Raw genomic sequence first — 12312 nt, forward strand, 5'->3', positions numbered from 1 at the left:
TATATATATATATATATATATATATATATATATATATATATATATATATATATATATATATATATATATATATATATATATATATATATATATATATATATATATATATATATATATATATATATATATATATATATATATATATATATATATATATATATATATATATATATATATATATATATATATATATATATATATACACACACACACAAGTAAATCACTGTAGGTGCGCGTGATCTAGGTATATGCTGATAACCACAAGGAAAGAAGAAAACACGAAGTTCCCAAGCGCTTTCGTGTAATTCACATCTTCAGGGGTGAGTACAGATGTGAATTACACGAAAGCGCTTGGGAACTTCGTGTTTTCTTCTTTCCTTGTGGTTATCACATTCGTTAGAAACTCATCAAATACCATAGGAAAAACATATTTCTAATATCCAAAGAAAATACGGTGCACTACTATAAATTGACCGAAAGATTTACCAATAAACATGTGTAATGCAATGTGTCTTTTATTTTTATCTTAAGGTAACTAGTTTTTTATAATTTACTGTGGATTTATTTTAATATTTGAGACAATAATTTTTTTTTACTTTATACTTTCAGTACTGAAATACTTTATGAATGAGATACTTGTTTACTTCTACTTGAGTAAAATTTTGCCTATGTAATAACACTTTTACTTCAGTAACAAAGTCTGGTACTTTTTACAACTCTGACACTTCTGTACATGTTGCTAACACAAGCAGTATGTCACATCAGCCTGAAGTCCCACAAATTGCTCAAACATTGTCAGCCTAAACATCTTATCTATCAAAAGGAAGAGCAGTATCTCACATTTAATGGTCATAATTTATAAATTCTATTTGGGCAAATATCCATATTGCAAATGTTTGTAATGTGGGGGAGGGGGAGCACTTTTCTGCAGATGGTGACTTAACCCTCTGGTACTCCTGGCTGGTCGGAAATCTCAACCCTTCGCAGTCTTTTGACACAAATAATGTGGGTAACAGGAGCAGTTTATCCATTTAGTAAATATTGAGTAGAGCGATCTAGACCCAAATTGCACCTTTAGAGGTGCAACTGTCAGCCCACGAGGCTAGTGGGTGCTCTCAGTGTGAGATACAGCTGAGTGAGGGGGGGGGGGGTCATGCCAACACAGAAATGCTTAGCAATGTAATCTGCATCAAAAGACCATAAGAGGGCTAATTTGGATGTGAATAGAAATTTATCTAAATTCTATATCATATTATTGTACTTCTATGGTTATATTCACTGTCATGTGTTCTATTGTGAGACTGACACACTCCTTCCTTCACAGGTTCAACCAGCAGCATCAGGGCCTTCGTTTTGGGGCGTTTGTGTTTGGTCCAGTCGTTATGAGGATGTACCATCATTTAAATCAGCCTGATGCTGCATTACAGGTAAGTCTATTATTCAGGCAATCTTACTACAGGTACTACAGTATTGTGGTACAGTACACTGTGGCCAGAGAGATGTTGCTCTACTGATTAATTACATTTAGTATTTTCTGAGTTACTGTACCACCTTGACAGGAAGCTGGTTGAGCCAAGACTTGATCTACGACTGGTAAGGGAACTGAACAATATAATGTACAGTCTGCCCCCAAGATTTGTGCATTTTTACTTTGCGGTTCTCGTTTATTCGCGGATGACACCCTGGATGTACCCAAGAATGTCTGTGGGTAGTTTTAAAGTTGCCGATATTTTTGCGGCTGGGACAGGGAGCCATTCGTTCTAGAGACAGTAATTTCCTCTACCTGTATTGTAAATATGTGTGTGTGTGTGTGTGTGTGTGTGAGGGTGTTAAGCTTAAGAGATAAGTCACATAATGTCGGGATGGACCTCAATAGCTCCAGTTCATTCCTGGGCTCGCCAAGTAGCTATCAAGCTCCTTCAGTTGAGGAGTTTGTGGATGATTGTTGCCTCCACAGTGAATGAGTCTGACTCACTGTGAACTGTTCCTTTAATCGAGGTGTGGCTGTGGTGATGTCACTTTTCAAGTAATTGATGAATGGCCGAATTTTTAACACTATGTAACGTCTGGCGGGTGTTGGGGGGGTGGGGGGGGGGGTAGTCGTACAGGTTGTACCTCTCTAGTCCGGCATTCTATGGTCCGGAAACTCCCGTGGTCTGGAACGATTTTAGTTTGCCCAATATATATATATATATACAGTAGAAGTCCAAAAATCCGGACTGCTTGGGGATTGGGTCGGTCCGGATTTTCTAATTGTCTGAATTCTCAGGCAGTACTTTTAAAATTCAAATTTAAGGAGGAATAAGAAGAGATGAACAGGTACATTTTGATAGTTTATTCATTAGCAAATATAGCATGCTTCATTTATCAAAACAAGCAGTTTTAAGGAAAAAGCTGTGAATTCTAGAATTTTATTCTTTGCCTTTTTTATATCATAAATTGTAGACTTTCCAATGTCGTATGTTTCCATTAGAACAGTATTGCTCACACCACGTTCTAGTTTCTTAATTATTTCAAGTTTGTCACTCAATTTCAACGTGTTCTTCTTTCTCTTCACACAACGAAGTTTATCTACTTTAGGAGCCATTATTATGGGCTTGTACAGTACTCTGTAAATGGAAAGAGTAGGACTCATAATATTGTTATATTACAATGGTATTCTATTCATACTGTGCTTGATATAATGCATTCACGGAAATGTAATATTTTTGCTGAACGTACGTATTACAGTGGAAAGTGGGATAAAATCGTGACGAAAACAATGACTTTCGCTTTCTTTTGTTCAAAAGATGTTACCGTAATCGCTTTTCGAATGGTTTTCAGTTAAAAACTGTTGTATTACAATAATATTCTATCCTAATTGACTTGAATAAATACTATGATACCATATTTCTGAATATTTTCATTAAAATCCATCAAAATCATTTTCCTTGTCATCGTCTGCAGCACCAAACAGCTTCTCCCAGTCCTCTCCTTGAACAGGGCTAGAGGGTACGTGTTTTTCGAATCGTTTTCAGTTAAAAAACTATTACATCACACGTATATTTTACCTAAACTGCGCCTGAATGAATATATTCTCGGAAATAAATAGTAGTTTTGCTGAAACGTGATGTATTTCAATGTAAAATAGGATAAAATACATGACGAAAACAAAAGACTTTACCTAAGCTTCTGTTCTTGAGATGTTACTCGTTTTTTTAATAGTTTTCGGTTAAAATTCTGTTACATTACAATGATATTCTATTCATACTGTGCTTGATATAATACATTCACGGAAATGTAATATTTTTGCTGAAATTACGTACGTATTAAAGTGGAAAGTGGGATAAAATCGTGACGAAAACAATGACTTTCGCTTTCTTTCGTTCAAAAGATGTTACCGTAATCGCTTTTCGAATGGTTTAGTTAAAAAACTGTTGTATTACAATAATATTCCCTCCTAATTGACTTGAATAAATACTTGAATGGAAATATACAATATTTTTGTTGAAAACCACCTGGTGCAGAATTATAAATGGTAAACAATTTGCCTTCAGCACTGGAGCCAGGCACGCTGAGCCCAGCCAGTTAGGGAAGGAGTTGCGTTTGGCAGGTTTGTTGTTCCATTCTCAAAAATGTGGGTAACTATAAACAGAATATCAATTAACGATTTCTTGGTTCAAAAATCAGGGTCGAACTATAAACTAGGGGTTATAGACTTATATATACAGTATGTTGTTTCATTGATTTGTCAAAGTGGCACCACGGGTCGCTTGTTGACACATACAAAATGCCCGCTAAAAAAAAAAAAAAAGAAAAAAATTAGTTTTTAAAAGTGACTGTGGTCCGGATTTCTGCATCCGGATTGGAGTTTTATTGAAACCAGCCACCTTATCTGAATTATTATTACAGGAGTATTACATTTTCAGCCTCAGGCTCATGTGGCTGACCTGTACCTGGTACAATCTCGTAAAAAGCCATGAAATAAGGTTTGTTTACATCCGTGTTCGGCTGTTTCTCTCTCTCTCTGTTTGTCTATACAGAGTACAACATTCAACCTTCAATATATATGAACAGTAAATAAGTGTTGTTTATATGCTTATGTAGAGTAATGACGATATAGCCATACAAAGATTTTACATACGCGATCTACTTTTTTTTCTTTAATATTAATGGTTAGCTACTTATATTGATTTATTAACATTAAATAACATTACTTCAAACAACCATATTAATTTTTACATTACTATACAACCGTGGGTCAGATTTTCTGTTTTTATATGTAGAACCAATCAGTCACTGTTTTTTAAACGTTAACAAAAAATAAGTCATTTCTCCTGTGTTTTAATATTCCACGAATTATTAATGAATTGTATTGTTTATTTTGCACACAAACATATTTAAAAAAAATCAGAAACATTAATTAACATATAGTCGGCTCTTAACATTTGTGGAGTTAGGTAACAGAGATACCCGAATGTTAAAAACCGTGTACTAGTTGCCCCCTAAAAACCGGGCCCCTATGTCCTTATTTACCGAGATACCTGTGTGTAGTTCGAAGTTTAGACCAAATTATTTGGCAAAAATTTAGAACATCTCTAAACGGTAATAGTTTCGTTAGGTTGAAAAATATTTACTCAGTAACTACCAGTAAACAATGGAAACGATGCACCAACACTGGTTTTGTAATCAATGAAAAAATAATGTCTTTATCTCTGCGTTTTAATATTCTACGTATTATTGTTGAATTGTATTGCTCATTTTGCACACATAAGCATTAATTCAATAAAATTCAATATCAGTAATAACTAATGAATCTTTTGTACATAAGAGAAATGACGCTGTTTACACGATTGTAATGCCTTGAACTTTTGCCGACTGTTCAAACTCAAATTTAGCGTTTCAAAATTTTTAATTATGGAGTGTTTCCAAATAAAAACGTTGAATTAAAACTCGCAATTGAGAAGCTACTGTATGACATTTAACCTCAAAATGTCTTCAAAGACATCATGAAAGTGGTGCAAACTGCACAAGTCACTATCTGTCCAAAAGGGTTAATTTCCATGGATCAGAATTTCATGGTCCGGCACCGGTCAGGTCCCGAGGTTGCCGGACTAGAGAGGTACAACCTGTACTTAGCTATTTAAGCAGAATTTTAAATGCGCTCAGTCTAACACATATACAGTGGTCCCTTGATTAACGAACACAATTGGTTCCACAGAGTCATTTGTTAACCGAAAATTTTGTTAACTGAATCTGTTATTTCAATGGGATATTGGGTAATTGGTTCCAACTCATACAAGTACATACAAAAAGCCAAAAATGCCTTAAGTCAGAAACACTCCTAAAAATCCCCTAAATTGCCCTTAAATCACTATACTGTATACTGTATATATGTGTACATATACACTAGAACTCTTAAATCACTACTGTAATGTGGTACAGGTGATTAATTTTTATGTCATGTGCAAAATATATGACGTTTATATTTAAATTATTCACTGTCTTGCAGTGATTCCAGCAGTGCAAATTATATTCTCCTAACTTTAGTCTGTGATATTATATAAGATAAAACTATAAGCTTAACACCACCAAACCCTGGCTGGGAGGGAGGGTGGGGGAGGTGACAGTGACATGTTTGACAGTTGGCTATAGGGTCAGAAGGTCTAGTGAAGCAACAGTATTTATTTGTTTATTTATGTCCTTCAGATTGAGTTTTTGTTTTTGTTTATAAAATGTCACAAGTGACCGGGGAGAATATAATTTACATTGCTGGAATTCTTATAAGATAGTGATCAATTTGAATATAATCATGCTATAGATTGCACTAGAAATTTTTTTTAGTAATCATTTAGTACATTATTTTGAGTACATATACAGTACAGCTTTGCCCTTAGGACAGTGTGTATGTAAATGAGTAAATATAAATTAATAAAGTTACATATCGAGCCAAAAATATTAGTTGAAAAACTTTATGGAGACAGAGTTTGGATGGCAAAATTTTAGAATGACCAATAATTTTAATATAAAAAATGCAAAAATATTGAAGACAACTTTAATGATATTTACTCCACTGGAAAAGAATGTAAACATAGAACCGATTACTGTATTGGCGGACTAGCTGATCAGCTGATCGGGTGATGCGCACAACAAAGCGTGTTTCTCCTAAGGCTTTCGTTAATCGAAGTTTTGTTCGTCAATGGAACTGAAAATCCTTATGGGAGCTAATTCGTTAACCAAAATTTCGTTAATTGAACCATCCGTTAATCGAGGGACCACTGTATATATACTGTACAGGCTTTATATCTAAGGTGGAATTATGTAAAGCATTTTAGAATCACAGCCTCTTTACAATTCATTTTAATTACAGTACAGTAGACCCTTTCCATTCACGATTTTGACGATTCACGATAAACAGCTGGCGGCTTGGGTGCAACATGCGAGCCTTCTCCCTCAGCGAACGAGTCAACCCACGCGCCTACAGCGTCTTCTTCATCTGTTTGCCCTCACCCAGTACCCGTGACCTAGCATCCCGTGTCATAATCTCAAAACTTTCGTGTTTCTTTGTGAAAGCAATCCCTAAAAGACTGCCTTGTGTCATTACTAGTGATGCTAGTGGAGTGAAACTTAAAAGGTGATGACCCTGGCAAAGAAAGTTGAATTATTAGAGAAGTTGAAGGGGGGGATGAGTGCTGCCTTGCCTGGTCGGTTGTTTGATTCCACAGTGCGGCATATAAAGAAGAATGAACAAGCAATTCATGATTCTGTTAAAGCGAGTGCTCCTGCAAGTGCTAAAGTGGGGCTGGTTGTTCGTGACATGAACATAGTAAAAACAGAGAGCACTGAACATTTGGGTTGAGGACCACCACGCCAAAAATGTTCCGATCGACAGCAACGAGATTTTTGAAGAGGCTATAAGTCTTAACGCTCATTTTTACGAGTCAACAGGTGGTGAAGGGGCTAGTGCGGTGACTGAACCAACTTTTAGTGCCAGTAAAGGTTGATTCGAGCATTAAAACAAGATTCTCGCCCCATAATGTGAAGCTGACTGGGGAGGCCACATCAGCTGACCACACAGATGCAGATACATGTCCCACCAAGCTAAAGAAAATAATGGAAGAAAAAGGCATTTAATGCCAATGAATTTGGTTTATATTGGAAGAAAATTCCTTGTAGAACATACATAAACAAGCAGGAGGAGTGAATCTCTTGGTTCAAGGCAGCCAAGGACAGAGTGACACTTATCTTGTGGCAATACGTTGGCCACATGATCAAGGCTGGCTTGCTTTACCGCTCAGCAAACCCTAGGGCTTTAAAGGGTAAAAACAAGAACCTTTTGCCAGTTTTTTGCCATTCAAACAAAAAAGCATGGGTAATTGTGCAAGCATTCCTGGTCTGGTTCCATAAATGCTTCATCCCTGAAGTGGAAAAATACCTTGCTTCCAAGAAGATGAAATTAAGGCGTTATTATTGATAGATAATGCACCAGCCCTCCCAGAAAGTTTGTAGTTTAGCCATCCAGGTGTAGAGGTGGTGTTCCTACCCTAACACCACTGCTTCTATCCAGCCTCTTGATCAGGGTGTAACACGCATCTTCGAGGCATATTACACCCGACGCTCCTTTGGTCGTATCCGTATGCATGGATGAAGACCCTGCATTACCAACATCAGTGAAGCATTCAGTGAACTCAAACCAGAGACAGTGAATGCTTGTTGGCATACCTTATGGCCTGAGTGTGTGAATAACTTTCAGAGATTTCTGTCGATAGTAAAGAATGTGAATGACATTGTGAGTGTTGCACGTCAGTTGGGTGGTGAGGGGTTTGTGGACAGGGCTGTTAAAGACCTGGAAGAACTGATTGATGGGCATTGAGCAACTTACAGAAGAGGATTTGGAAGAGTTGGTAAAAAGTGCCAATGAAGATGAAGAGGAAGATATTATGGAATTACAACAAGAAGGTTGGAGCTTGGAAAATTTTGGTGAACTATTTTGTCGGGTAAAGATGGTGAATGATTTCATTGTTGACCACAACCCTTTCATGGAACAACCAGGTATTGTTTTCCTATCAGGAAATGTTTAAAAGACCTGAAAGCAAAGAAGAAACAACTACCAATCGCCATGTTTTTCACGAAAGAACTTGTTACTAATTTGCCACTCCACCCTCCTCCTCCCAGCCACGCGCCCGCCTCCGGTCGCGCGTCACTCCACCACCCGCCTCTTCAACAACTACCACTGCATCGCCCTCTTCCACCAGTGATCCTGATGATCCACCTATGCTTCAGTAACCAGATGTCTCCCTATGTACAATGCATCACTTCAACAAGCTCCAAACTTCCACATCAGAATGTAAGTACAGTATTGGTGACTAAAGTTTGTCATACACAGTACGTATAGATATACAACCTGTATATTAGTGCAGTTAGGTATTATATAATTGGCTATTCTTGGCTTCGTCAATTCTCGCCATTTCTTGGAACCTATCCCTTGCAAATAGCAAGAGTCTACTGTACAGTGGTCTCTCGGTTAACGAACACAATTCGTTCCACAGAGTCGTTCGTTAACCAAAAATTTTGTTAACCGAATCCATTGTTTCAATGGAATATTGGGTAGTGGTACCAGCTCACAGAAAAGTACATACAAAGTAAACAAAAAAATGCAGCAAAGTACACTTACTTTGAGGTGTGTATGTAGAAGGTTCCTGGTTAATGATGATGATGATGGGAATTAGAAGTGGGGTTGGAGGGAGAAAAGAAGTGGGGATGGAGGGAAAAATCACCTTTCAGGGGACCCATGCTTGATGCAGTAATTTCACCAATAAAATTTTAAGTTCACTAGGTGTAATTCAAGATTATTTTATTTAAATCAACACTGCACTGTGCTATATATTATCAATATGTTAAAAATTTCAGAATGACCAATAATTTTAATGTAAAAATGCAAAAATATTCAAGACATCAACAAAATCGATGTTCACTCCACTGTAAACAAAGCCAAACTGGCGCCTGGTGGGTGAGTCAAGCGGCTGATGGGCGCACGAAAAACTAGTTCCCTGTGCTGCATATATTATCAATATGTTAACTAAATTTTAAAATAATGAATAATTTTAATATAAAAAATGCACAAATATTAAAGAGCACAACTTTCTTGATATTTACTCCACTGGAAACGAATGTAAACATAGAACAGATTACTGAATTGGCAGACTAGCCCATCAGCTGATGCTCACAACAAAACTTGTTTTAAGTAAGGGATTCGTTAATCAAAGTTTTGTTTGTTAACCGAATTCTGGATCCTTATGGGAGGTAATTCGTTAACCGAAATTTTGTTAATCGAACCCGTTAACCGAGGCACCACTGCTCCTACCGTAAAATACGATAGTACTGTACTGCATTTTTGGTGTTTTTTATGTCACTACTTATCATTTTTTATACATTTAGTACATTAATCGTTATTATTATTATTGAAAAATTAAACAATAACCATGACCCCTAGGAAAGTGTTTGGTATCCATAAGGTGGTGAGAAGGTTAAGCCTAAGACCTTATCAGTGAACTAAAAGTAATTGTACAGTTATTTGTGTAGTAAAGCCTCGAATAATGACGTTAATGTGTCCTCCAATATTGCAGTGTAAGGTGAATCGTCTTATCGCGAATCATTAATTACCATTAAAATAAAGCAATAATAATGAGATGTGTTCCCAAGTGTGACCTTTTCATATCTTTTTGTGTGTCTTTTACCCTCTTTCCCCCAAAACAATACAATTAATGAAAAATGAAAACTATATTCTTTAAATAATGTTTCTGAATGCACCTTATACAATATAAATGAATAATAATATGGTCACACAAGAGGAGATGGGATGCCATTGTTTTTAGTTAGTGTTTACAGCCGGGAGTCCGGGACGATAGTTCTACAAGAGAAAATTAAGAAAATAAGACCCTGGTTATGGCTGTAGTAAAATTAATGTAAAAAAATTAATATATATGTTTTAAGTAATGTCATTTAATGTTAATAAATGGAACAATAGAAGTAGCTAACCACTAATGGCAAAGGAAAAAAAAGAGATGGATTGGGAACGTAACATATACGTGCGCATTTAAGGATACCGCGTCATTTATCTTTTTAAGAATACAGGTATTGTATGCACAAAAGATTCATTATTGTTTATTACTGAATATGTATTTGATTGAATTAATGTTTATATATGTGAAATGAACAATGCAATTCATTAATAATACGTGGGATATTGAAACACACGAGGAACAAAGACGGCATTGTTTTTGCAAGTGGCGATGGTTCTACATAAGAAACTGAAGAAAATAAGACCCTGGTTGGAGCTGTAGTGAACTTAATTTATAGAAATAGAATACCTGTATGTATGTTTTAAGTAATGCTATTTAATGTTAATAAATGGAACACTAGAGTGGCTAACCACTCAGGAGGTAAAGAAATAAGGCGAGACGATTGGGAGCGCAACTTATGAACAGTAAGTGCATACATGCGAAAACCTGCGTCATTTCTCAACATATGAATATAAGCAACACTTATTTACTGTTCATATATGTTTTGAATAATATTTAAGAATGTAAAACTAAAATTCTATTCACCAATGGCGGTAAAGTCTAAAACATAAGGACAGCTAATGAATATTGTGCAGGTTTTACTCAGATGACAAAGTCATGAGGTTCAACTCTGGCTGAAGCTGTAGCTTTCCATAAGCTGTTGCTGAAACTGTTACTGAACCTGAAGTTGATGTTGAAGCTGCTTATGATGCTGAATTTGATGGTGTAGCTGAAGTTGATGGTTTAGGCCTTGAATAATAAAGCTCTCGAAGAACCTTGCACAGCTGCTTTCTTTTCTCATTATACATCTTTATGTGGAGGTCATTTGTGTTTATTTAAATTTTAAGGCTTTGTTCTGTCAATGGATCCACTTCAGAAAATATGTTAATTGCTTGCTCCATATAATATCCACAGACTCTCACCTTTTACATATCGTTTTAACACATCTAGTTTCGGCTAAGCATACACTTTCTATTAGCTTTTGAACCAACATTACCATCACTTGCTCTCTTGCTCATGTTGAATAGGGATGCAAAATGCTGTAAGAAACCTGAAAGTTTTCTCCAGTTCCTGTTCCAGATGCGTGAAAACAAAGGCCCAAGCTCAGAGTGTTGTTTACCACTCATTAGCAAGGCAGCTTCTTTGTCAAGGTGCTATTCATTTTTTAAGTATTTTTTTTTATAATACATATCAGGATTTAGTTTTATTTACAGTGACCCTCGGTTAGACTCAATCCGTTCCAGAAGGTCGTTAGTTAACGAAAAGTTAGATTATCGAAACCATTGTTTCAATGGGTTTTGGGTAATGGTTCCAGCTCACTGAAAATTTCCTAAATTCAACAAAAAGGTAGAAAAGTTCACTTACTTTGAGGTGTGTATGTAGAAGGCTCCTGGATGATGATGATGATGATGGGATTTAGAATGGGGGTGGAGGAGAAGGAAGAAGAAGGCATTGGGGTGGAAGAGAAGTCACCCCATGGTGCCATTCACCCATAAAATTTTAGTTCTCTTGGTGTAATTCAAGATTATTTTCTTTAAATCAACACTGCACTGCATTATATATTGTCAATATGTAAAATAATTTCAAAATGACCAATAATTTGCTTGGAAACACAGAAAAAAAAGCGTTTAGTTGAAGAGTCTCAAGCAAGATGTTACCTGCAGTGAAAACAGAGAGAGAGACTAATGCCTGTTTGCTGTGTTAAGAGGCTGGATGCGGCGCATTAAACTAGTCAATTTACCTTCAATTATGTTCAATAATTGTTAAAATGACTAAAATAGAATATTAAACTTTTAAAATTATTGAATAGTATAAACTTCTTGATATTTACTAAAATAGTAAGGAATTTAAGCCCTAGAACCGATTAATGTATTGGCGGACTGATACTAAAGCTGGTTGCCCGGTCAGTGCAAGCAAAAACATGTTGAGTCGGTTCGTAAGAAATTCGTTAACCAAATTTTGTTTCGCTTACGAATTGAAGATTCATATGGAAGGCAGTTCGTTTACCGAAATTTCGTTAACCGGGCGTTAAGTTAAGCGGTCACTGTATATGAAAATGTAATTTTATTTTATTTTTATTATATTTTGGTTGTAAATACGAATGAAATAATTATGTAAACTGAATCGGGTCCTAAATTATCTAGGGTTTCAAATACTAAAAGTTGTTGGACGAATCGTTGTTATCCGAGGCTTTACTGTATTACTTTTTAAAATTAATTTTTATTAAAAAACATGTATTTCTTTCATAAAACTTGGATACATTGGTGTTGTA

The 12312-nt window shown here is 35.9% G+C and overlaps 1 protein-coding gene across 2 annotated transcripts in view; it reads left to right on the forward strand.

Moving 5' to 3' along the window:
* Nucleotides 1-12312, forward strand: part of LOC121857837 (pentatricopeptide repeat-containing protein 2, mitochondrial-like) — a 48957-nt gene that overhangs the window by 34457 nt on the left and 2188 nt on the right. The window contains exons 3-4 of one of the 2 annotated variants that reach the window (XM_042354103.1): nt 1325-1427; nt 8155-8330. In XM_042354103.1, the coding sequence (XP_042210037.1) occupies nt 1325-1427; nt 8155-8265 (214 nt within the window). In that variant the 3' untranslated portion in view covers nt 8266-8330. Of the gene's footprint in view, nt 1-1324; nt 1428-8154; nt 8331-12312 lie in introns of those variants that run through there. The other variant, XM_042354102.1, reaches the window with a different exon arrangement.

The sequence above is a fragment of the Homarus americanus genome, unplaced genomic scaffold (assembly GCF_018991925.1).
Source record: "Homarus americanus isolate GMGI-L3 unplaced genomic scaffold, GMGI_Hamer_2.0 scaffold42382, whole genome shotgun sequence".
In the NCBI taxonomy this organism is placed as follows: Eukaryota; Metazoa; Arthropoda; class Malacostraca; order Decapoda; family Nephropidae; genus Homarus; species Homarus americanus.